This window comes from Haliotis asinina, chromosome 2 (assembly GCF_037392515.1).
Source record: "Haliotis asinina isolate JCU_RB_2024 chromosome 2, JCU_Hal_asi_v2, whole genome shotgun sequence".
In the NCBI taxonomy this organism is placed as follows: Eukaryota; Metazoa; Mollusca; class Gastropoda; order Lepetellida; family Haliotidae; genus Haliotis; species Haliotis asinina.
Genome location: NC_090281.1, coordinates 67,606,110 through 67,634,006, shown reverse-complemented (window position 1 = coordinate 67,634,006; position 27,897 = coordinate 67,606,110). Strand labels below are relative to the sequence as shown.

The 27,897-nt window shown below is 38.6% G+C and overlaps 2 protein-coding genes and 1 non-coding gene across 5 annotated transcripts in view; 1 reads left to right on the top strand and 2 right to left on the bottom strand.

Moving 5' to 3' along the window:
* LOC137274192 (protocadherin-11 X-linked-like) overlaps nt 1-3,408 on the top strand; it is a 75,347-nt gene extending 71,939 nt beyond the window's left edge. For both annotated transcript variants that reach the window (XM_067807244.1, XM_067807243.1), the window contains one exon: nt 1,852-3,408. In XM_067807244.1, the coding sequence (XP_067663345.1) occupies nt 1,852-2,325 (474 nt within the window). In that variant the 3' untranslated portion in view covers nt 2,326-3,408. The remainder of the gene's footprint in view (nt 1-1,851) is intronic.
* A 9,516-nt stretch (nt 3,409-12,924) lies between these two features.
* Trnav-aac (transfer RNA valine (anticodon AAC)) lies at nt 12,925-12,997 on the bottom strand. Its single transcript has one exon. It is a non-coding gene; the product is annotated as a tRNA-Val (tRNA).
* Nucleotides 12,998-21,711: 8,714 nt separating this feature from the next.
* Nucleotides 21,712-27,897, bottom strand: part of LOC137274188 (AF4/FMR2 family member 1-like) — an 85,843-nt gene continuing 79,657 nt past the window's right edge. The window contains exons 13-20 of one of the 2 annotated variants that reach the window (XM_067807234.1): nt 27,232-27,386; nt 26,950-27,007; nt 24,842-24,981; nt 24,399-24,473; nt 23,678-23,774; nt 23,196-23,312; nt 22,443-22,644; nt 21,712-21,904 (exon numbers count right to left, since the gene is read on the bottom strand). In XM_067807234.1, coding sequence (XP_067663335.1) covers nt 21,795-21,904; nt 22,443-22,644; nt 23,196-23,312; nt 23,678-23,774; nt 24,399-24,473; nt 24,842-24,981; nt 26,950-27,007; nt 27,232-27,386 — 954 coding nt within the window. In that variant the 3' untranslated portion in view covers nt 21,712-21,794. The remainder of the gene's footprint in view (nt 21,905-22,442; nt 22,645-23,195; nt 23,313-23,677; nt 23,775-24,398; nt 24,474-24,841; nt 24,982-26,949; nt 27,008-27,231; nt 27,387-27,897) is intronic. The other variant, XM_067807235.1, reaches the window with a different exon arrangement.

The window sequence follows — 27,897 nt, the reverse complement described above, 5'->3', positions numbered from 1 at the left end:
AATTGTTTCTGAGGTTTTGGGCACTTGGAGATGGTTGGAGAGGAAACAGATTTGTAAATATCTCAAAGTGATGTCAGGTCAATTGGGAAACTAATGTGTTCTGCAAGTTTAAGTGGTAAAGGGGGTGTTTCTAAAACCTGTAGTTGCGAGTTTCAAGGTAAGATGAGTGTTGATATGTGATCCCTAAGTGTTCTTTGGCAGGGAAAAATAGTTCAAGCACATTATTGGTGTTCATGAGTGGATGACGAGGATGGGGTCTCTCAACTCTGCTTGTTATAGATTGTATGACATTCTTTGTGTCTGCAGTGTATATGTGAACATGATATCAGTGATAAAACCCACAATAAAGCCTTAATAATGAGAGTTGTTTTAAAGCACATTTAGTAACCCAGCTGAGACAGGTACTTGTTATTAATCTTGCACACAGCAAAAAGTGTAGTGTTTCATTATTTTTTGTTCATTTAAAATAACGAAACCTTTGACCGGAACTCCAAATATCCATGTCTGTGTTCCACTCAATCCTGTATTACCAAGATTGTCCTGTATGTAAAACAAAGCCAACAGTGGTGGTCCATGTCCAAGTCACTATCTTGATGGAATGCTGTAACTGACCTGTGTATAAACAAGTCACTAGTGTTGTTAAAACAAACATATCCAATCTGTGTCTTCTTACAACATAATTGATAGCAATCTCAGGGAAAGTTTGTATTCAGGGTAAGCAATCCACTTCCATCAACAAAGCCACACGGCAGAGAGAAATATTGTCTTTAGTGGTAGATAGCATCTAAGCTGGTTGTAATTGTCTCTGTCAGGCCCTGTGACCAATCGTCAATTGCATGTTGATTTCAGCAGCATGAACTTCAGGCAAAACCTTCTGTAATAAGATTTCTAGCATAACTTCATCTGTGAATGGTAGTTTAACTTGTACACAGTGTAGTAATTTCAAGTTTCTTTCATTTAAATAACTTTTACAATATGTAGATGTGTATTTTTTGTATGGTTGTATCATTAGGATTAAAAGTACTGTTTAAAGACAAGTGTATTTTACCAAGTACAATGGCCCTATTGCTATGGTCTCACCTGGTCACTAATGGAATGACCATTGTCTACAACACTACAATGAAATATGTATAGAGATAACCAGGAAGTGGATGGACAATGGTTTTCCTGCTGTAATTTCCACATGAGATTGCCTGAATCAGTATCGACATAGTCAACAAACAGCTGGGGATTACAGTGGACGACAAGGCACTGGAGGAAGGGTTGGGCATTGATGATGGGAGGGACATTTTGGGGGAAGGAAATTGGTACCTCAAAGGAGTTTTGTGTTTCGTAAGGCCAGTCCAATTTTATTTCTTGTTTTATGGATCCGCCTGTCACATTTTTTCAAGCATACGAAAAAAGAATTAAAATTTATTTTCCTTGCTCAAAAATTAAATGCCTAATGTTTTTGTTGGTCAAAAATGTAAACTTACAAGAATTATTTTTAGATTGATTTTGCCTCATGTATACTTCATAAATATAAATTGCCAAAAGTAATATACTTTGAGTATTTGGAAGGAATATTACTTTGATTTTATATTTATTTTTTTCCCTCCTACCTCTAGGTTTTCTGATGATGAAAATCAATACAAGAAGAAATAAAATTGGTCTGGCCTCAACATTCATATGATTAATTCAAGACATATTAATGTTTAATAACACTGAACAAAATTTTACAGGTTTATTTGCCATAAGATCCTTTCCTTGCCAATACCATAATAGAGATTATTGCATGAAAATTAAAATAATACAAAGCAATATTTCTTTAGTTGTTGGTCAATATCGTGACATTTGTTATATATGTTACAGGTTATCGAATGGAGAGATGCCCAGAAGCGAGCTGATGACTTCCACAGTACCAGTTCCGGAGAAATAACTACAGGTGACAGTGGCCATGGAAGTGATGAAGATTCCCACATCCTCTCCGACCGATGCACTTCGCCACAGAAGATACGACTAGGTATTGGTGCCATAAAGCACCAGTCCAATCTGGGACAGATAGCACCGCCAAGGTCAAAGATGTCGCCTATAAAAGGAACAAAGATGGCAGCTCGGAGTAGAAATGGTCAGGTGCTATATCCGTCACATTTCAATTTAACATCAAAGAAAGACAATGTTGTACCAGCTGGTTTTAATCCATACACATTACAGACTTCCCCTCGGAGTGAGATTGAGGATGGTGATGACACAACAACATCCGGCAGTTACAGCATCACCCTTGATGACACCAAGTCTGAGCTGCCAGATTTTGACTACATACCAGTCAAGGATGTGTATGTGTGATTGAAATCTTGAGTGAAACATGTGACAGACATGTTATACTTCATCCTGGTGGCTTAGAATACTTCCGAACTTTCCATAGACTGACATTGCAAGAGATTATATACAAGGGTATTTCACAGAGATTTTCTTCAGAGTTGAGTTGTCTGCATGAATTATGTCTCAGTATTGTTACCTGTGATGATATAGTAAGTGTTGCTCAGTCTGTGCCAGGAGTCTGCCATCAGAACAGTCTGCCTTATTAACTTCAAAACTGTGTGTAAGGAAAGAGTGTTTGTCGAGTTTAAGGCGACCGTGTTATCCTGCCCTGTGTTAGGGTTAAGCTTGATGACTGTGTTACAAGTGCCTTGTGTATCGTCCACTGACCAGTGTCTCTACAGTCAGATGTTGTATCTAGTCGTACGTCCTGCTGAAAGCATTAAATCAAAATGTGTTTTTATTTATATCATTTCTGCATTTGATATGTTGAGACTGAGAGTGAGATACACTGAACAGAGATGTACTGTACTCTCATAACTTCTCTCCGCATCTTGACAGCAGTCTCAGCCACTGTACTTAAACATCACTGCTTCATTGTGTTGTTCTATACTGCATCATCACTGCAACTTGTCATCAGTTCTGGATGACCTGTCTGTTTTGGGCATCATGGAGAAGACTTTCTGTTGAGGTTTTAGGGGATTGTTTGTTTGACCAGGGGAGGGTTGCAGGATTGACATTAAATTAGCATCTTCTAGAGGGAAGATATTTGTGTTACAGTGATGATTAAAAGTTGTGACATTTTTGAGTGGTTATCATCCTGGTATGTACAAGAAAGTGCCTTAAAATTTAGAAATTTTTTATTTATGACTTCGCTGAAATCCAAGAACTGTAGCAACTTACAATGGTACAATATGTCCTGCTGACATATGTGGTCATTACTGAGTGTGATCAGAGCAAGCTGCCCAAGAGAGTTGCCCTCAAATGTGTGTACTGGTGTTTACTGGAGTATTTTCTTATCACTTGTTAAGCTTGAGAAGTCAGATTCACCTGTATATATGTCCATATTTGTTGAGTTATTGTGTAAATAAAAGTTATCTGGACAATGAATATGTGAGTATGTGTTACCTTGGATGAAATCTGTCTGATGGAACTACAAGCATCAGGCCGGGGTTTGATCAGCGTGATTCCTAGACTAATGCTTAGTCTCTGAATAAATACTTTTGATAGTAACAAATGAACCTATTTAATTTGAAAAGGAGTCCATGGGAGATCAGAGATTCAGAACCTGAGGAAATTTAGACTTGCTTCTTTTAAGGCTTCAGCATTGCAGAGACAGCTTGGTAGTAGTGAAATTATGTGGTCTGGGTTTCATCAACCAGACTGAAATATTTCTCTTGACAGATTTTTAGTGTCTATATGACTCCTGTTTCCTCTACACACCAGCAGGCTTGACAGTAAATGCTAAAAACTACCTACTGCTCACATGCAAGACACAAGACATCCATCATACCACTGGCACATCCACATTTACAGTTAGGACAATACCAGGGTTAAGGCAAGTTATATAGAATCAGAACCTTACCATGCTGTTTGTGGCAGCACAACATCCAGTGCAACCTTCAGCTTTCTGCTTCATGTTCTTCTTCACCATCAAGTACACCTAAAAAGCGATTGATATGCTTACACCGCCTATAGCAATATTCCAACTGTGCTTAGCATGGGACACATGAAATGTGCCTTACACATTGTACACATGTAGAGAATTTAACTGGGAACTTTGGTGTGATGATCAAATGCTGTAGATGCATCTGATTCAGACAGTGCTGGGGCAGTACATTGGTCTTCACAGGTGTGACAAGGTTTCACCTGGACTGCTCTAATGGTCAAGCAAGGGTCAAAAGGCATCCAGAATAATGTGTCAGCAGCCTCTAGTTTGGCCAACTTGATGGGTAAATTTTGGATGGTTGGAAGAACAGATGTAGTCATCGATTATGGCAGTGAGTGACCAATACTACCGAGAAGACTCAGTTTGAGATCATGTTCTGACCTTTTGGAAAGGGAAGTTAGACCACTCGCGGGAGCATGCAGCCTGTCAACATGTAGACTGTCAATTAGTCAGTCTCACCTAGCTCAAGCTTTTTTTTATAAAACAAATGTAGTTATGTTTGCAAATATAATAAATATATTTATCGGCAAAAGAAATAAAAATGGAGTCACGATTAATCCTTAATTTCTGGCAATATCGACTTGCCAAATCATTCTAGACATCAGTAATACTCCAAGTTAATTCTCTAGGAGCAGGGAGACAGTCTAACACTCTCTTCATTGCAGTCTAACCTTGCTGTACCTCCCATACCTGACTGTTGTACAGAATTCTCACCCACAGAACAGTTCAGATGGACTAACGCAGAATTTGTTGGCAATCCTAGCTTAAATTTGGCCAACGGTTGGATTACATGCAAACAAGACATGATTTTGATAGGATAAAGTAGTGATCTGATATTATGTTGCTGTTTTCATTTACTCCATTCTCTCCCATGCAACCCATGAATGGGGTGTCTGGTACCAGAGTTACAAACTGACCAGGGCCTTGCGAGGGGCCAATGGTTAAAAGGTTCGCTGGTCGTTGTTTCTGGTGTTCATCTCTGTGATATTGCTGGAATCTGCTGGAATATTGCTAACAGCTGCTAAAACCAGAGACCATATAATCTATTATATGGTCTCTGCTAAAACTAATCTCACTTATTTTTTTCAAAATGGTTCAGTACTCAATGAAGCTACATATCTGATCCTAAGGCATGTTCAATGAACCATGCTTATTTGAAATAATCCACTTTCAGACTCTAGCCACGGAACATGCTTATTGCTATCCTGTTGAGTTTCAGCTTCCAAGTGCTTGTTATGCAACTCACCAGAAACAGCCTTCTGTAGCAGTGCTGTAATATGCGGACAGCACAGCAATCACTCTAGAAAGTACAGCCACACAGTGCTTGCCCTATCCAGCTGGCTCGTGGAAACAGTAAACCTAGGGATAATCCCCACTGTAGAACTGTGCGGGTGGATTAACAAATCTCGACAGGGATAATCTTGGCCTGATGCGTTTTTCGTTCAATGCACAATACCTATATTTCCCAACACTTTCATATATTTAGTAATACAGAATATGTTTGTCATGTAATAGATCTAATGGGTGGTCTGTGTCACCTGGTGTTTGTATGCAGACATGTGGTCTACCCCTCACCAAAACCTGGAGTACCCTGTTTGTAGTAATGCCCAGACCGGGGTGATACCAACTGCAGTCACTCCACATATGCGCCAAAACTTGAAATAACGATTTGATCATAGGTTTGAAACATTGATATCATCTTTGACCTAACGGTACTTTCCAGCATTTCACTTGTACCAATTTCATTTCATAAATCTCTTTTTGCCGGTACATCCCTGCTGCGTTATGATTATCAGTATCAGTGTGGAATGGCCAGTATACAAGAATCACTTCTTGGTGTAGGTGAGGTCATTGCTGTCTGTATACTCCTCCTCATCGCAAGGACGACACAGGAGTCTGGGTTTCAGTTCATGGTATTTCAGAACGGCTAAATGTTGATAATATTTATACATATTTTATAGCATTAATATTAGAGCGTTAATCTAGCGACAGAGGTTTAAATCGTTTTGAATCACTTCTTGGTGTAGGTGAGGTCAATGCTGTCTGTATACTCCTCCTCATCGCAAGGACGACACAGGAGTCTGGGTTTCAGTTCATGGTATTTCAGAACGGCTAAATGTTGATAATATTTATACATATTTTATAGCATTAATATTAGAGCGTTAATCTAGCGACAGAGGTTTAAATCGTTTTGGTCCGCCGCCAGTGACGCCGTATGCGACCAACACAACAGTTTGTCTTGTTTAATGGTCACCAATACCGAACTGCTAGTATTAGACTAGTATGGGAGAGTCCAGGGTTACAGATTATTTATGTCATCCCACGAACGAAGCGTTTTCTTTATGCATAAGTATTGATACTGGATCACTGATGTCACGTGACGTTGTACCGGTAGCTCCAGATGCATGTGCATCTCATGATCAATTCCGTTATGTTTGGGGAGACTAAAGGGAACTGCTTCCGAACATACCTGACCTCTGACCTCCATGCTTGAAACTTGTGACGTGCTGCTGGCAGTCTTTGTAAGAGCGAGCGAGCGAGTTTAGTTTTACGTCGCACTTAGCAATATTCCAGCCATATGGCGACGGTCTGTAAATAATCGAGTCTGGACCAGACTATCCAGTGATCAACAACATGAGCATCGATCTGCGCAATTGGGAACCGATGACATGTGTCAACCAAGTCAGCTAGTCTGACCACCCGATCCCGTTAGTCGCCTCTTACGACAAGCATAGTCACCTTTTATGGCAAGCATGGGTTGCTGAAGGCCTATTCTACCCCGGGACCTTCACGGGTTTCTTTGTAAGACTGAAAGGAGTGAGCGAGTTTGGTTTTATGCCGCTTTTAGCAATATTCCAACAATATCACGGTGTTGGACACTAGAAATGGGCTTCACACGTTGTGGCCATGAGGGGTAAGACTTAAATCACTAAGATGGCGTAATAAGAGTTTGTTAGTTGAGATCGAAATTTTGAATGACTTTCCTCTATATATTAGTGCGGATTCTCCTGATATAATTACTCTGAAGCCCGTGAAAGAATTTCTACAGCCAGATTATTCGGATGAGAACTGCAATTGTTTGTTCAGTAACATTAATTGCCAAATCTGCTGACTGGTATTTAAGTGACGTTCCATCATGTCTCCATCGCAGGACCCGTGAAGATCCGGGTTAGAACTGATCTTCATCAACCCATGCTTGTCGTAAGAAGCGACTAAAGGGGTCGGGTGGTCAGGCTCGCTGATTTGTTGACCACATGTAATCGTATCCCAACTGCTCATGTTGTTTATCACTGTATTGTCTGGTCCAGACACGATTATTTATAGACCACCACCATATAACTTCAATATTGCTGAGTGCGGCGGAAAACTAAACTCACTAAAACACTAATTCCATGTACCAGTGACGAATCAAGACTATATGAAGATTACATAGCCCAAAGATTAAAGTGTAAAGGCTGTTATGGTTACTAACGGGCCAGGAGGAAATGATGAGGTGATAGCAGAATTGTTGAAAAGTGCATATGATCTTATACTGCCTTATCTATTGATTCTTTTTAATAAATTATTTGATAAAGGATATGTTCCAGAGAGGTTGGAAGAAGGCACTGTGAAGAAAGTAGATGTAAATTCTCTAATGGCAATAGGGCAATTTCTGTATCATGTACATTTAGTCTGAATTATTGTTTTGTATTGTTGGGGTGATTCATTAAAAACAGCAGAATCGCATACAGGTTTTCGCAGTGAATTTTCTGCCATGTAATATATTTACACTAAAGTCTGTCATGCGATGCTTTTTATATAAAAAAAAGAATGAAATATTCATGCTTTTCCATCGATTTTACCAAAGTAATATGTTGAATTAATCTGTTAAATTGTGGAGTGTACTACGGAGAAGTAATGTTTCATCCAAAACGGTAATATGCATTTACTGTACATGTAATTATTTTGGAACTGTCACGGGTTATCTAACTTATTTAAAGCACAGCAATCTAAAGCATTTACACTGATTCCTCGTACAGTACACCCCCCTTGGGAATGCAGAAGTTATACGTGCGGTAATAACAGTCCATTAACACATTTGTGTGGAATATAATATGATGATAAAGATTGCTGCATTTGATATGGTGATGTATCATTTGGGGTGCTGAAATTAACACCCTCTATCCCTGAATCTTGTATGCTTTCTAACTTTTCCCTTTTTGACATATGTATCCTGAATACTATGCGAACAGAAAACCTCATAAGTTTGAGAAAAGGGTTCAATAAGGAGTTAAATTTCCGAAATTAGAGATTTTCTTCACTCCATTATTCTGTTTTAAAAGTTGAATGTGAAGCATGATATTATCTGCGTCCTTCGTGCCCATCAGCGGACTCTGGAATACCTTCCAACAGACCCCAAACATAGACCGTCACAATCATGGGTTAGCAGCCTCTGTATGGCATGGGAATTTTATTTTAATCTGTTTACAACACATTGCATTCTATAAGTATCTCCACCTCGGCTGTTATCTGGACACGCGTGCTTTACAAATCGATTGTCTGCATGTAGTGGACCGACTGATCCCCCCCTCTTTGTTTCATAAAACGTTATTGAGCTATTCAAAGACGTTGGCAGGTTTTATTGCGTTGTTCAGCTAATTTAACACAGGCACATTACACCATTCTGCGTATTGTAGTTCTGATTCCTTTGCCTGATCCAACGAGCGGAGGTAACTGCCATAACTAAGGTTAGTCACTGCCAACAACTACATATTATTACGAGACTCAACAGAGAGGGCATTAGGCCTCGCCAAGGGTAAGGCCCCGTGACTGTGTAGGGACAATTGCAACTTACAGTCGAGTTGATGACGTTGCGCAACTTGACGCGGGTATCGGTGCTCGTGCTGTCACTATATGTAATTTATAAAGCCAGTGTTAATTTCTGTTAATTAACGTGGCCGTTTGTCAACGTAACACCCGTTCCCTACATCGTGTAAGGGGGTCGTTGTAGACTACATGTACTCAGCTTGGAACCTAGTGACGCACCCTTAACTAACACATTACTAGTAATGAGTAAGAGGTAGAGATGGAAACTAGAATACATTCACTGGACGGGAAAATATTGATCAGCCAGTCACTTCATACTTTGTTGTAGTTAGACTGATGGTAGAAATGACGAGTGCACAAATTAATATTCTGTAGTTCATATCAGTTGTTGCATCTATAACCTCAGACTGAACTTCTGTTAAAATATGTGTATAAATTTTTAAAAAGAAGTCCCTGACCTCAAAACAGACTTTGATAGTTTAATTATTATTCCGGGAATGATAAAACAGGGGAACGGGACAGTAATTTCAAATAATTCTTAATGCTTCAACATATTATTGACATCAAACAATATGGGCAGCGAAGGCGATCCTTGCCTTGTCAGGCACACTCCGATTACATTCATAACACATCGTCATGCAAAAAACACCGTACTTCTCGTCACCAGCTGGTTACATTTTTCATTGTGTAAACATGACAAACACAGCCTTTCAATTTGTTACAACTTCAAACTAGAATCGCGGACTATTACTTCTATTAAACCGTATACGATTGGAAATGGCTAGGGACTGGGGAGCCGCTCAGCTTGATGTTGGACATGTTGGTAGTTGACATGTTTTATCTAGATTGCAATTTAGATATACTCAACACTGACCACAAGTAATCGACGGTAGAGTAATTGCTTCTCAAATCAACAATTTAACGCCAACGCGTATCTTACAAAGAGATTACACGAAGTCCTCTGTATCGCCGTCACATGCACGGCTCAGAGACCACTAATAGGTCAGTGTTTGTCCAAGATTTGAGTGGACTATACTTAAATTGAAATTAGTGACACAGGGTTACGAGGAATCGGAAGTGTGTGTTTGTCAACTTGACATCCCCCTTGGACGCTAGTGAGGAGAGAAGGGGGATTAGTGGGTAGCGTTTCTAACTATACTGGTGGACTCCCCGAGGGTTGGGGGTCTGCGACAGGGGCACGCATCATAATAGGTAATATGTAGGTGTTAGCGGCCCATTGACGGGTAGGCTGGGGCGAACTGGAACTGTTATGATGAACCAAGGTGTTTGTTGATGTGCAAGTAAACATGATTGTATTGTTGAATAGGAGATACCTTCGGAGATCACCGTGTCAGATTGAGACGAATCGTATCCCCCGGGTACAACGTGGCGTCAAATAGTGTAGTGTTCAATCTGCGTTGGAGTGAGACTGGGGATGGGCTGATAACTCCATACTAGTATTACTATGCCGGTCCAAAAACACCAGTGTCTTGCTGCTGGCATTTTGTGTAAAATAGTACAATCTGGTGTTAGGGACACCTGGACGTGGGTACAATAGTACAATCTGGTGTCAAGGACACCTGGACGTGGGTACAACAGTACAATAGGTGTTAGAGGCACACGGGTGGATGTACGGTAGTAAGACGGAGATTGGTGTTAAGAACACTGGGTTAGGTGTACAATAGTTAGACGGAGACTGGTGTTAGAAACACTGGGGTAGGTGTACAATAATTGGAGACTGGTGTTAGGAACACTGGGGTAGGTGTACAATAGTTGGAGACTGGTGTTAGGAACACTGGGGTGGGTGTGCAGTAGCAAGACGGAGACTGGTAATTTAGAGATAAATATGTAAGACGTTCTTCGGTTCGTTTGTTTCCAAATAGGAACGGTAAATTGTACAAAATAACTTAGAATTGTTAATACTAGTACAGCTCATGGCAGTAAATACTCTTGTATCCAACGATATGTACGACATCCTTGACGTTAGAAGATATCAGCTCTATATGGCTCAGATCACAGAGGTGTGGGACAGGTTCCATCAGGTGTAAACCCGTCCTGATATAATCAGTAGAAACGGTACTGACTGCTTCAGTAATAATTTTATTAAGGTGCCAATGGATTCTGCCAGTATTTATGAACTTATTACTGAAGATCATATGTTGGAATTAATCATTCAAAAGCAGGTGAACAATTCTCAGTCAAAACTGCAGCGATCATAGTGTACGCTGTTTGTGCTCGACCTGGGTTGTGGTCAGGTGAAGGTTTGTGGGTAGATGGGAGAATGGGAGGGTCGATGTGGGAGATTTACTTTGTTGGGGTAGCCTGGGGATACAGGGGATGAGAGGAGGGTGTCTAGCTACGGAGCTGGCACACATCCTTTATCTGCCTACATAAACGCCCCCAGGCTGACTAGAGATAGGTACTCGGGACTACTGCCGGAGAGAACCATATGCTTAACCAAGCTGGAGTGCCCCCGGACACGTTAACTACCGTAAAGTATGTAGTGAAAGTGTAGACTGCATAAGGCGAAAGTAAAAGTAAAAAAAACCAGCTGAATTGGATGACCACCAGGTAAAAAGGGAGCAACGTTGTGGTATTTCAAAATGAGTATTTTACGTTCGCTTCCGTTTGAATGACGACGTTTGAAAATCTCTACTTGTGCAGTTAACAACCATATCTCATTTCATATCATAGTAATAATACATAGAGTTTGCTAAGGATGGTTACGTTAGAGGCTAGTGCGACACGTGGTGTGTATCTGATTCGATAGCTAAATTATAGGAAGAATAGCAAATGTTGTCAGCCACTCTGATAATGGTGTGCGAGGATCATGTAATGATACCTTCAAACGCAGGTACCTGTGAAGATCCGGGTTAGAACTGGTCTTCAGCAACACATATTTGTCGTAAGAGGCGACTAAGAGGATCGGGTGGTCAAGCTCGCTAACTTGGTTGACACATGTCATCGTATCACAATTGCGATGTTCATGCTGTTGATCACTAGATTGTCTTATTCAGACTCAACTGCAGATTACCACGGTATTACTGGAATATTACTGAGTGCAATGTTAAACAACAAACCAAACGCAGATTTTTAAGTAGTCTGCCATAGATACACTGAACGAATACACCCAAAGCAGCCGACGAAAGTCTAGAATATGTGGCAAATCTAAATTATCACGTTCCAGGAACTAAGAAAGTCAATGGGCACTTTGTTACGTTATAAGAATATAATTAAGGAACTGTGTGGTTTTATGAGTCTAAAATATGGTTATGTCAGAAACTAGATCTTAGTCTGTTGCGTAAGTGCCTATATCTTCCGAAGCAATTCCAGAACAGTAAACATGCATGATGTCCAGCACACGTGACTAGGTTATTTCACTGTCGCTATGTGGTAAATAGGTCCATGTTATTGAACATGATCTCGTTCTTGGCTATGTCAGTCCAGGCCTCCCAGCAGATACCACGTCTGGTCAAACTCTTTGTATCAGCCTTTCGTTTACGGACTGTGTTTCACCAACATCTCTTCATACAATTGTACAAGACTCAGTGAAAAGCTCAATATTTAATATTTAGTGTTGATGCCATATGTCTTTGAAAAATGAAGCTGATACCAGGTGCTCAGCGCTAAAATCATTTTATCATACCAGTTCATACAAGGGCATGTATCAAGATTGGCCCTTTTAGAATGATGATGAGGAGGAGGAGGATGAGGATGAGGAGGCGGATGGAGGAGGAGGAGGATTTTTTACTAAAAATGAAAGGAAATAAAAGTAAACGTGAGTTTCTACCTGGCGGCGCATAGCGGATTTTATGTGCGCTTTAACTACTTAGACTCGAGGTACTCTCGAATATGTGCTGTTTTGCTAAAAATTGAAATAGATGGGGAAAAAACGGCGTAAAACACGGTCTTCATTATGTATGCAATATTCTTATGACATTAGTTCAGCGGTATCACAGCAATGGTGTCAGGAAAGGAAAACAAACTATGGTCTGCTTTTTGTCCCATCGAAGGTGAAACAGTAATGAGACAACTGCACATTCTTTTCCCGTAATCCATACATTGTTAATGTAATACTTGTGTGAAGCAATACATTCATGAAGAACGGTTCTAGCTCATAGAAAATATGAAATCATGTTGGCACAAAAGAGAGGTTCCGACGAGGCTCGAACTCGTGACCTTCTGCGTGTTAAGCAGACGTGATAACCACTACACCACGGAACCATCCTGCACACCAATGGGAATGTTATAAATATAAATGTATAATAAATTCAATGAGCATAACTATTTTAATCTCTGTATAGAGCGTTCTTTGTTTTTAGGAAAAACTGAGATGAGGAAATAATCATAGGAGACGTTCGTTCTAGGTCTAAGTATACTATGTTGTGCGCGTGTGCCCGTTGGCTTTGCCTCGACTGGGACCTTGTCATCAAGATCTCAACCTTGGTGTTAGTTCATATGAATAAACTCGTATTCCAGTCAAGGCCTACATCGAGCACACCTTGGTATAGTGCGAAGTCGTCTAGTTATATGCTGGACTACCTTGGCCTTTGTTATAGATCTACCAAATCATAGACGTAGATATGACATTTGTGGCATCACATATATCCATTGTGTTATTCATGAGCCGTGCTGTATGAAGAGTACGTTATTAAATGGTAAAGCAGTGGCCCAGTTGTAATACTTCTAAAGCCTCACAGCCGACCAGCGCGTTAGATCAAATTAACGTGAGAGTGTTGTATACATTTCCGAACCCAGTAGTCCGATAATGATATAATTGAGTGTAAACGTGCCATAATGGTCGCCATCACTGCTTCTTTAAGAAATTGACACCCCTTACGGTGTAATGAAACCAATCTGTATGTTATAGGCTTGATTATTCTATGCCCATACTTGGTTCAGCAAAGATGAACTGATTTCCTCAATAATAACATTCTGTACTCAGAATGGATCTAACAAACCCTGCCCGAGTCTGAGGTTTGGGGTTCGAATCCCAGACAGAAAGTTCTCACCCCTGAGAAAGTGTAATCCCAAACATAACATGTTACATTTGACAACTTGTAAAATGGCATTGTGCATTCATATCTTCCCGTAGGCTACCATATAGACTGCCAAATAGAACTGCGATGAAATTTATGACGAAAATCATATTGTGTGTGCGTACTAAAAGTACCGTTCATAGATCTATTAAAGTACAAAAATGGATATCAAATGAATGATGTTGAATCAAGTGTTCCATGGCTATATTTGAAGTGGGTTTACATGCCACTAACACTATACTTTCAACTATTTTGAGAAAAGGTTGATCAGGCCTACTAGTATATAGTTGTGCCTGCAACGTGCTTGGAAAACCATGCGATATGCCTCAACAAGCCTCTCCATGCATAATAATAAAGCAATAACAGAGATGCTTCAAATGTATTTTATTCCAGTCACAGAAATAACAAGGCAGGCTGCAATATACATTCAGTTTCTGCAGGCTGGTCATCTTGACCCAAGTTGCAAGTGACCTTCTTTGACTACTTTGACAGATTCCCTCCGCTCGGTGGGTGTCAGAAACTGATCATGGGCTGAGGGATGAGGTTTTTAATCTGTTATGAAAAGAGCTGATTGCTTGTTTGTTCTTGGTCCGATGGTGAGATGCTGGTACCCACATTGAGTGAGTTTAGTTTTACACCGCTTTCAGCAATATTCCAGCAATATTACGATGGAGGACACAAGAAATGGGCTTCACTCATTGGACCCATGTGGTGATTTGAACCCGGGTCTTTGGCGTAATGAGTGAAACGTTTAACCACTTACCACTTGATCCCGTAAGCCGCCTTAAAATTACAAGCATGAGTTACTGAAGATCAATGCTAACCTGATCTTCACAGGTCATTTGAGTGCACAGCCTGCCTCTGGTGGTGCCAAGCTCAGGCCAAGCACCACTTTCAAGATTACGTGAGTGAATGTTTGGTTTTACGCCGCTTTTAGCGATATTCCAGCAATATCATTGCGGGGGTCACCAGAAATGCGCTTCAAAAAGTGTACCCATGTAGGGAATCGAATCCGGTTCTTCTGTGTGACGAGAGAACTACTAGGCTGCCTCACCACCCCTTCAATATTAAGACAGTATGTTAATGTTGTATGACTAGTGTAAGGAAGCATGACATACATTGTATTCTGCAACATCCGACACTTACCACAGAATCCCCAAACAGGGGCATTACCAGAATGCCTAGACATCAGAAGGCACGTTTGTGTTTCAACAACATCTGTCACATATGTATCTTGTAAGATAGCACTTGTATGGGACTCTTAAAGTGTCATAAATGTTATGTGTATTTATATGTGGCTACATGGAAGACTAATTGCTCCCCAAACTTAGGGGAAACAGTTCTGCAAACCTTTTGTAGATGAGTTGCGCAAGGATCATGCATCAGCTTGCTGAAAAGCATATGCAAATATGCATGTGAACAGCTGCATTTCAGTGTTAAATTTTGTTAAGAATTTAACAGGTTTCACTCATTTTTATCATTCACTCATGACAATCTTTTCGACATTATGAAGTTGATTTGCAATATATCAGTTTATGTGTAAACAGTACCTTTAAGCATGGAATATTTTGCAAAATCTAGTTTAGAACAGTTGCCTGAAGTGAGTACTTATATTTACACTAGTGAACTTTTGATAAGAAATATCTCAAAGACATCCACACTTTTGTGAAGGAATGGGGTAATATCTCAAGCGGTTCTTCAAATTATACCAGTGATGTTGATGAAGTTCATCAATTCCAGAGAGCTCTTTCATTGTTTCTCACACACCATGGCTCTTACAAAACAGCATCAGCACATCACTAACTGATTTGTCAACTACAAACATAGCCAACAAACTGCCAAGTATTGACCTTTAAAATGTGAATACCATGTTCTTGGGCAGTTTCATGGCTTCCTTCATGTTTTGACTGTAATATGTGAACAAAGAGAAAAATAACAGAAGTCATACATCATAACGGCACATTTTTGTATTTAATAATGAACATGAAATGATGCATATATAATATCTGGAGCATAGTCTGCCAAAGCTATGTACAGCATTGGCATGAGGGATGAACAACTAATGGAAGCTGAGAACAAAATAACCACAGTAACAGAACATACACAACCTGTGAATGAGATAATGTATGCAGGAAAAAAAAATAACAAAAAAAGAGAGAGAAAGAATAATGTCACCATGAAGTGAGTGTGAGCACTCAGATTAGCTGTACTCAACATTTCACACATATGTGGCAGCAGAAGATTACTCCAACTAGGACACGGTGCTGCATTTCTTTGCTCAGATATTTACAATGAAACAATGAGCATGAGAGTATCTGCAATATCATGGAAAACTTTGTACATTTCCATTTTGTAGCTCTTAGGCAACATCACAAAAGATTGGCATTTCTTCTGCTTGAAGAAGAAATGTCAGCTTTAAAATATTAAAATAAACTACAGCTACAAAACAGAAATGTAATTCATAACCTAACCATATTTACAATGGATGTGAAATTGTTAAATGATGAGTACAGCCAAGACTCCCTTCTGATATTGCATGAGCATGGAGTCCAAATGATCAAAAATTTTGTACACATGACAATGATCACCTGATAGGCACAGTTCATATATAGAGAAACATTTGTTGAGGACATGTCAGTAGCGATATAGATGATCTGTTGTTACAGCAATGGACTATGAAATACATCATACAAAAAGGTTCAAAATTCATTTATGCTAACTCAAATCACAATTTAAATCTATGGCAATAACTTTAATAAACATATATGTTATTAGTATGTAAATAACACAAGACAGCTCTCTGGTGCCTTTCAAAATGTACAATCTACAAAGCTTTTGACGTTCTGGATTCTCTAGCAGAAAATTGGTATACTGAAACTAGGATATGTGAATAACTAAAATAATGCCTGATTTCCTGCCCTTAAAGTATGATTCCTAAACATTATGCTTCAGAAATAAATTTGGTTTCAGCACTGAAATGTTAAAAACAGTTCCATATCTGTAAGATAATGCACGAAACTGTCTTGTCAACTTATCTAAGCTGGCATTAATTCTTTAGTCCCAAATAAATAAAATCATATCCTTTGAGGTCAATAAATAACTACATAAATTATCAATATGCAATTCAATAATTATAAAACATGTACTTTGTGCATAATTTGTTAACAGTATTACTCACTGTTGGTAGATAGATCATCTACATAATAGGTATGTACAAAGTGAACTAAAACAGACATAAATAAAAGAAGTACAATGTACAAGAACTGATAAGACACATGTTGAAACACATCCAGTCCCCCCTCCCTCTTTCCCATTATGGACATCCTATTTCAGAGTTTCTTAGTCTGAGGTCATAGCTCATCTGCATACTTATTTCAAAGGCATGTAAAAATCCCCATTCAATCAAACCCCACATTCTTAATTTGAATATTCAAGAGCTGATTGTATTGGCAAGACAGGTTTCATTCCTTGTACACTACTCCTAGAACATTCATTGCCTTCTGAATCACTAAAATCAAAGAAATGAATAAGGTAAGATTACTAAGAAATCATCAAATGTGTTTTGCTTCATGGTATCAGCACTGGCATCATTCTGATCTCTGATCGAGATGACTCAACATCAGAGTAGGCATATGAATAATCAAATCCACTGTGATGGAAGTCCCAGTTAAAGGAATGATTGTAAGTAAGAAAGAGGTCCATAAAAACAAATATGTCCAGATGAATTTTGTGAATGCTTTGTAAATCAAGGACAGAGAAATTTCAAGGAAATATTCTTTCTGTAAATACTGTACACACAGGGATAAGATTTCACCTATAGCTTGATCTTCAAAATTTGAAAATGTGTGGGATTACCAAAGAAATGTATCTAGCATATACTGTATGTCACTGAAAAAGGTATGATAATTTCATTTAAGTTACTTAAGATTTTTATCTGTTAAGTAAATAACCGTTATCCAAACATGGCATTTCAATATGAACTTATGGTAACTAAAAAAGTATATTAATTTTCCCTTTTAGTGGAAGCAACAGAAAAATATTGAGAGGGTTTATGTGTATAGAATAATGTCATGGTTGCAACAAATGTGCTTCATCAAGTCAGAACAATATGGAAGAGTAAGTGCCTAAACCTTGGACTACAAATGTAATTACTTTCATACACTGAAATGGTCAAGTAACTGCTTGCTCATCATAACTAGTCCAAACATAAAATAACAATTACCTACTGTATTGCATATTGATTGTTTATTGCATATCATTACCCATAGGACCTTAAAACATTGAATAAACTGGGTTAAGCAGTTTTTTTCTAAATCCTGTCATTTGATTTCAAATTGAAGACTCAAGCATCAGTGTTCTTCAAACTGGCATTGGTCTTGACAGCAGATAACATTTGGCTTGTGAACTATGATAGTTAGGAAACCAGTGAAGTCCAAAGTTTAGGTAATTACAGAAGCAAACAGTGTGACTGCCTCGTCACAACAGTAACGTGAGCTGCATAGGTGTAACAATTACATGCAACAATGTAGGACACTTCTAGTAGCACTTCATTATGACACAGTAGCACAAGAAATTCTTGTTGGTTGAAACCTATGATTTCATTATTTCATGCAACAAATCACTATAATGCAAAATAATCTCATCAACAAAATAGATTCAAGTATGGAATTATAGTAAGAATGTGAATGTACAATTATTGACTGCAAGTAATTATTTTGATTGCATATGCCTCTCTGGCATTGTGCTGTCGCAAGGTTACAGGTGTGCTCTCTCAGATGTCTGATGTTTATTATCACATTATCTCCATAACAGAAGCATTGATACAATACAATTTATTCATACAGCTTAGTTCCAGTCTATTATTGAATATGATCTATTATTAGAATTGCTTTCTTCTTTAACATTGTGATATCATGCAGCCAGGGGATGTTCATTAGTGAGGATTATTTTGGAGTGAAACATATCATTGCAGTGAATCTGTCCTCCAGACTATTGGTCTATTATTTGATTTGTAACATGATTTTTCATTAACTTCTCAAATATAATTCTCCACAAAGCTTTGATTGCATTCTGACTACATGCCAGTATTGTAGTAGAACATCAACATATATTGCAAGTTTAGTATTCATGAACATTGCTATAAAAATACATCTGTTAAAGAATATGTTTTCTCTTAATAATAAGGAATATAATTTAGATTTCTACAACATTTCATGCAAAATACTTGCAGTTTTGAATTAACTGTCTGCACATACAAATGCTGTTTTCCCTGAAGTACAAGTGAAGCCTGACATCAGAGGAATACTGAAGAGGACTTGACATGGCCTTTGCCATAATGGTGTTTAGCTTACATCAAGACATTTGTATCATGTGTAGATGATGCTTACAGCACCAAATTCTGTCTGACAGTGTAAATGTAATGAGTTGCCTTAATGCAAGATTGTCAATGACAAGCCACATGAATAATAGTTAGTTACCTCCCTTAGTCAATCATGATAGTTGTGATTGGTGTGTCATACATAATTGGGGAAATAAATATCAGAATTTTGAATTCTGCAAAATAATATCTGATAAAGGAGAATATTTGACAGTGTCTTGGGTGAGCAATACTGAATTTCACAATGCATAGGAAGAAATGCATAACATCATACTTAAGTACAAAACACACAGATTCTGTTTGTTGGCCCCATAGCATAAATTAATTGCTGTATGGCCGAACATATTTACAAAATACAATTATGACTGAAAAAACACTGAACAGATTTCTCATCAGTATGCTTGTGAACTTAATTAACTACCAGTACACTTTTAAAATACTACACCAAACAAAAGCTGATTCCTCTGTTGCCACAGTCAAAAATGTTTCTATCACAGGACATAAATCAAACATCAATAATTAGTCATTTTTAGAAAGTACATGAAACCACTTTCTTCTGGAACACTGATTTACTGCATGGGAAACTCCAGAGAGGTGATGACCATGTGTCTTACTGATGATGTTGGAATGAGGATGTGACACTCCAATGCTGTCTCAAGAGTAAGCCAGGATATGGTTTTAGTAGACCGGTGTCATAGCTGTCATGGCATCTGCTGTGGAGTATTTCCTCATGTTGTTCCAACCTCCAGAGTCATCCAGTAGCAGCACCGCTGGCTACCCATTGTCACATGATTGAATGCTACAAAACATGATGGGCCTATTGCTACTGACTCAGACCATATTGACTGGCTCAAACACCATCATATTGGAGTGTATATGTATATGTATATATATATATATAAAGATATACATGTATGTATATATATATTTATAAAAATGATCATGACACAAATGAAATGAGACGCATGAAAATTGTACCATATATGTATAAACTGGAAGCAGAAACACATGAACCCCTTATCCCAAAGAAAGTTATTATGATAAGTTTTGCCATGTACATACATGGAAAGCTGAAAATATTTTCCAGTGTCTTGATATCCTTTAAATAACTCATCACTCTAGTAACAATAAAATACAATTTCATGTATGTGCAAATGTTTTGGACAACTTTTGGCATTTTGATTCCTTTCAGGAGCCCATTGACTGGTAATTTCCCAAATCCAACAGTACAAGACAAGAGAGAATCACAGAATAAGGACACAGCACTTGTGCAGGTTGACGAGCCAGCCACAGACGCCCGTACAGTCCTGGAGCTAGGAAGCTGTCAGTTGACCAGATTGAGAGCTAACACCAACATGAAGAACAGCAACACAGAAGGGAGGGTTATAGGGAGAGGGGACATCACACAAATGCCAAACAATTTCATAAAAGGTAGTTGGGTATAACACAGTGAGTGGAGTGGACTTAAAAACAGAAATACCATCATTTCAAAAAGGTATGAGAATATGTACAGCTGAGAATAGAATCCAAACTGGTGGTAGTCTTCCAAACAAATTTACAAACAGAAAATAGTCATGTGAGTACAAAAGTAAGCCACATGTTTCGAGGAGGTCAACTTCCCTCCCAATGTAGTGGTCACAGAAGCAGCAGCATCCTGCCAACGTTAACAGTCTACCATTCATAGTGTCAAAATGTCCAGCCAACTGAATGCAGCATCAAACTGTCAGTTCTATAGGGTGAGATTCTCAGGGCAGGCTTTCCGTATGTGCATCCACTGGAATTGCATATGACTTGGCCTGCATCTCTGTATTAAGAAGAGAGGTCTGTTCACACAGGTAGGGATGCCTGCATTTGGTTGTGGACTAGGAGAGCGGGAAAACACCGAGATCTGTCAGTCACTGTAGGCATGTAATTAGCTGCTCCTCATCCAGGGCAATAAATTACAATAAATAATGAGCACTGGGTTATGGTGATGGCCATTTAGAGGGCACATATTGGTTAATCTATCTTCACATATTTCAGGGATCTGATGGATCTTGTTTGCTGTTTTACAGCCACTGGAAGTGAATTCATTAACTGGCAATGTTTTGTTGCACCGTGGATAAATCTTCAGAGCCTAGCTGGATATGTCCCATTCATAGAGCAAATCATGGCCACCTTTGGAAGACAATACGTCTGTCAGATGAGTTCAAGAATGGGTTGAAACAAAACCATGAAGACTGTGTTGCCATACTTTCTCGTTGAGTTTCATTCATTGTTTCATTATGTGGTGACTCTCTGATTAATGAACATGTCCAAACAATATAGAATGTGGCAACAGGCAACATTGATGATCAGTACACTGAAAAGCACAATATTTTGTTGGTATGTAGGTCTGGCATGATACGGATTTCACAATGCTGCAGCCAAGATGTGAAGGGAGCACTTATGGAGTCAATATTCTCAGTCCTTGACTTATCACATTATATATATATATATATATATATATATATATATATATATATATATATATATATATATATATATAATGAGACTGATTAGGCTGTTGACCAGTTTAGTTCAGCACCTGGTTGTCTTGTCAGTGAGCACTGGGACAAGCTCTATGTCATGTATCCTTCAGCAAACGTAAACCTTCATTCACATAATATACCAGCTGTAAGACACTACTGTGTAAGGACAGGGGGCCACAGGTGTTGTCAAGGACATCAAAAAATTCTGTAACAAAGAAATATATTTAAGATAAAACAACATAACCAACACTGAGTGGACTTACTGTCATGGATATGAAACACTAATCATATAATTCCAAAAAAGTCACATGGATAATTGTAAACCAGTCACACGAAACACCCCTTGGGTAAAAAGTGGTGTCATGAAGGAGACAATAATGTCTCCATGTCAAACAAAACATGATGCTGTCTGGCAGTTTGGGAGATGTTACAGCCCAAATCATATTCAAAGATCTTGAGTCAGTGACTGAGTTTAATTTTGTGCTGCTTTTAGCAAAATTCCAGCAGTATCATCACAGGTGACACCAGATATAGGCTTTACACATTGTACCCATGTGGGGAATCGAATCACGGTCCTCGCTGTAACAAGCAAACACTTTAACCCTTTGGCTATCCCACTGCGCAGTACTCCTTATAATAGTGAAATGCAAAATAAAATGAGATCATCCCATATTAGGAGAAAAAGAACATAATGCAAGAATCATAAGAATCACTTTTAAATCAACAAGAAAATTTTAGCGTACCTTTAAACTCCTGTGCAGCATTATCTGCCTGCAACCAGAGATCATGACTGGTAACAAGATAACCAGAGAAGTTGATATATTGTTGCATGACGGAATGCATTCGCTGTGAGACATTGATAGTCCCTGGCGATGACATGGGAGTGGTGGCACTTGAGCTTAAGTTACCATTTGTTAGCTTGTTGGATGGCAAGTCACAGCTACCCTGTAGACAGTCAAGTCATAAATAAAATTACATGCAATGATAAAACAGAAGGTGGTTTGTGTGGTTACTGAGGTTAACCCTGTAAAGCTTTCACATTTTACACATGACAAGAATCCCTGGATTTCAAACACTGTTTCAAGTATCAATAACAGTTACTATATAAACATATTTCAGAAATAAATATGCATTTAGAATGTGCTCAATCCAGATAGATATGCCTGCTCAAGCACAAAAAGGGGACCATGTACAGATGAAAGTCAGAGGAAGTCTTCACTGGACTTAAATGTCACTGTGATACGAGCAAAACATACAGGTCTTCAGTCTTGATTTGAATTGCTCAAAGGTTGGACACAGATTCAACTCTGATCATAACAAATTGTGTCTCAATATTGATTACAAGCGTGCTCAGAACAAAAGTTTTAATTAGTAAAGTTTCACTGCATTAAGTTATGCTGATCACCTAATGGTAAAATATTTAGTGAGTTATCTCCCCTTCATCATCACTTGCCCAACAGAGACTGGGCATGTTTGCAAGATCAAGTGGTACTTGCCTGTGATCCGACTGAACCAATGCTGCCAGCAGGGGAGCGTGTTGGGGAGATAGGAGGTGGGGTTCCTATACTGCGGTTTGGGATGCTGCTGAGATGGGGGGACTTGGCTGAGGCAGTCTACAAAAACACAAATCAGGATTCAGAACTGGCAGATAAATGTTCCGTTACGTAAATATACATCCAAGTGAGCAGCATCCTCAGGATGTTTTACACCATTCAAACAAACACTTTTTACCCAACCTCAATATGTAATATAAAATTGACTCATTTTTTCTTCAATACATCGGAAGATTTTACATCCATGGGTGCATGAATTTTAATATGTTTAATACTTTCACATGAATGGACATTACATGGAGAGGTGATAACATTTCCAAACATTATAGTGTGTTTCATTTGCAAGAAGTTGCCTACAAATTACGAAATAAATTCAGTTGGTAGTTTCCAAGACAGCAGTACTTTTTGTGCTTCCTTGTACGTACTTTGGTGTTGTCACCATCGATGATTTTCTTGAATTTCAATACTTCTGGCCTCTTTAACTGAAATAACTTGAGACATAACAATGACTGGATGCGTAATCTGAAACAGAGAAAGTATTTTATCATGAGCCTTCTCCTAAAATATATACCAGTAACCATTAGGACAGTTGGCACAGACAACATAACTCTAAAGAACTGTTATTACCAAAGTCTACAATGAAACTCTGTCATATCACAAGAAACCATTAAATCTTCCTAACGTTAGAGAATGCTACAAAGTCTTCCCAGTCTAGCCAGCCTTAAGAACCAGCAGACAGGTCAGACAAATATATCAGCAGTAAGTATGGTTATGACAAGTAATCAAACATGATGAAGTGATGCATCACGAATAATGTGACTAATGCCTCGGGGTGCCTCTCCAGTCATTGTCTGGGGCAATACAGCAGCAGACTCATCTCATTTGTCTGGTGTCAGCTGATGACACAGACACACACACCCTACTGCCAGTACATTGCTTTGTCTTGCAGACAGACATACAGATTACACACTGCCTACTACTGACTCATACTGTCCAGCCATGGACGGGTGGTCAGTTTCTACAGACACAATGTCACATTCATCATTTACAGCTGGATAGTAAATGTAGATATCTGTAACTATGGTAACTATAATGTTTGGTGGTACATTCACTGAATCTTACCCCAAGAAAGGTTGAAATACTTACAATAATACTGATAACCTCTTGTCTGTGATGGGCATATCAGGATCAATGCATGTTACCCGCACTCGTATCACTTGTCTGGATCAAAAGAATACATGATCAGATATTTGATAACACTTTCAGAGCTCAATATCAAATAACCCAACATTGATGTCAGAATATTAAGTTCTGTCTGTACAAGGTCAAAGTTTATTCTGAAACTTAATTTTGAAATACAGGTCACTTTTTCAAGAAATCCCTACTCCAGAATGGGTATGTGCATCATATAGAGGTAAATATGGTACTATACCAACATAATCAACTGCCATCTTTGTGCAAAAAGGTCATCTCAATTTGACATAGTGATCTTTTCTACAGAATAGTTGTTCAATACAATTCAAGTATATCCTCCTGTGTTTGCAGTAGCTTTACATGTACACTACATGTGTACTGGTGACGTTACTCACTTGAGTAGTTGAAGTGTTTCATAATACATGGTGAATATCTTCTGAGGTTCACTAATTGCCTCCTTCTCCATGGCACAGCCACACTGGACGAATGATAACACTGACTTGATGTACAGGGAGAATTTGGCCGGTTTGTCCTTCTGTTTAACATACAACAAAGCCAGGGATAAGTAGGGCTGTCTACTGTAGGACAAGTATGTATGGGGCAGAAATAATTATGATACACAATGTCATGTAAATATTCTCTTCAACAGTTTGCAGTAGGCTACATGACAAATACTGTGAGCTCCTCTGCAATGTGACATATCGTGAAAATATGGAAATCTTTAACAATCTGTTATATCATGTAAATAGAGATCTTAAAAATCAGTCAAATACTAGATTATTTACACACCACTTAGGAAATAAACCTACTGTGTCTGAAAATCAGCTACATGCTGTACTGAATTGATAGCGACTAAATTTCAATTGGAACTGAACGCGCAGCTTCAGGTTCAATTGTAATATTTAGTTGCCATCAATTCAGTACAGCATGTCTCTGATTTTCAAACACAGTAGGTTTATCTCCATTCTATCATGACCCATTTCAAATGGAACTTCCTTGCTCTGCAGAAGACACTGCATGATTCTGCAAGGGATGAGAGGCAAGTTAATCTGGTCTGTGAAGGGAGTGGTTGGTGCCTTTCGTATTTTTTAAATATTTCAACATAAAAAATATTCTGTCTAAAGAAAACAAACAACTGTTTATTGAATGCAATAATGTAATGCTTAAGAGCTTGTTTTTATCATCCCAACTCTACACGACTGAAGCCAGCCTTTTGTTTTGTTTGCCGTGATACCCTACCCCCTTGGTTACACAAGAATGGAATCGTCTAACGTACTTATTTTCATGGAAGTAGAGTTACGCAACAGTTTGAAATGGCGGACAAGACAGTGTTTATATTTTGCGAAAGTTTGAAATTTGACGTGAAAGTGGAAAATACTTGACTGGATGTTGAATCAGAACCCTCCAGAATCGAAGAGTAGATCCTTTTGTGATAGACCTATGATCTGTATCTCATCAAAAACTGTTGATTTTTATCCTGGGCGAGTGTCGATTGTGCTTTCATGTACTTGCTTCCACCCTGGCATGCGGCAAAACAGTTTTGTCAAAATGTGTGTACATGCGATTAACTTGGGATTCCTGGAAACTTTGTTTTCATCATGGATGTATTGAGGCCAAGCTTTTCTCAAAGTGTACGAACATAGCAGTGACTGCCTTTCGGGGATGATGGCAGAACAGAACTCCGGTGGTTCAAATTTTAGACAGATATTATTGTGACATGATGGAGTATGAGTAATCTTTCGAATTTCCCAATCGAAATGAAAACAAATTTACCATATTCCAGGTAGGTAAATGTTTACTAACGTTTTACTGCACAATTTTGTATAGATAGGGGTGTATTTTGGCAAGGTATTCTGATTTATGTGTTAGATATTGTTTCATGTTAGGGGCTCTGTATTGTAACTGAATGTTTCTATAATAGAGGGTAATATGATAGTGAAATTCCCATAGAATTGTGGAGGAAATATCATATAATTGCATTTTTTGAGTTTGAATAAATGTTTTTTATCAGCATTTCCACCCTGTCTGTTGTGTTCAGATCAGTCATGTTGGTGGTCAAGCTGAGGTAGTGCGGCAATCTTGTATATACATGCGTAGTGAAGCGCCCTCAATCCAAAAATTTTAAAACTGCAGAGATCTATGTAGCAAATTCCCGAGTCAGCGTCAAAATCCATGGAGCTGTAGTTGTTACTACCCGCCATCATTGTGGTCAAATGGAAGTAGATTTAACAATAAGACTTGATAATGCGTGGTGAAAAGGCCTAAAATCAGATAGCGTCAATCCAGAATTTATGCCACCTGATTTTTCTGAACAACCAATCAGAATCCAGTGTTTTCTTGAGTCAGGGTAGAATGTCATATAGCTAAAAGAATGTTGAGTGTGGCATTAACAAGACACTTGACTAATTATGTGTAAGTGGAGCTCTTCAGCAACATGATACATCATGTGACAGCAGAGGATACGATTACAAGGCCTGGAATACTGTAGGTGATAGTGACTTACATCAGCAAGGTGCTTCAGTTCCTTAGCCTTTGTTAAGTATCTTTCTGCCGATTCCAACCTGAAACAGCAACCCCTTCAATCATTGATTTCATGGAATAATAATCTATGGACAATGCTACAATTTGTCAATAATGTTCCTTTATGTGAAACAAATGTACACAGTGAGGTTCCTTGAGAGGAGGCTCACATTCTGTCAACATGTAAGGTTGCTTTCTGTAGAGTCGTGTTTGCAAAAAGTCTACACTAAACAGACAAAATGTACTGAGACTCGGTAAAGCTCACTTTTCATCCTGGTGACCTCCAGGTTGTGGTACCCGTGGTGCATTATCCTGAGTTGTCTCAGACTTGACACTACTTCCTTCATTGTAAGAGTGAAAGGGCAGGTGATCCTGGCCATTTTGGTGAGGCACATCATTCTTATCTTGCTGCTGACGCTGCTTAAAATAGGAACAAATGATAAGAGTTGATATGTATTTCATAAATTACCAGTCATCTACAAACGATAAGAATAATTATGAAAATATCTTTGATTATACTTGATTTGTCATGCTCTGATACCCTGGTGTTTGATATCTTTCCTTCTGCTATTTAATAATGCATACTAAAACATTACATCTAAAAGAAGAAAGGTCAAATGGTAGAAAAATATCAGAAACATAAAATTGTGGAAACATTAAGCTAATCCCAACACGGTTTTCATTGTAAAGGTAACATGAGGTGTTTACATGTACAACAGGATATTGAAGGTAGTGAAACCAGAGTGGCGATCTGTGAATGAGATCAATTGGTATAGCCATGTTTACTGTAACTAGTTCTGTATAAGCTGCACCATATCAGCTAACTGACTGCCAGACCAAACAAGATAGGAATGTCAGCCAGTCATCATTGTTCTGAGCCAGCTAGCTATCTTAGCTGTCTCTCTCACACAAACATATCAGCAAGTACACA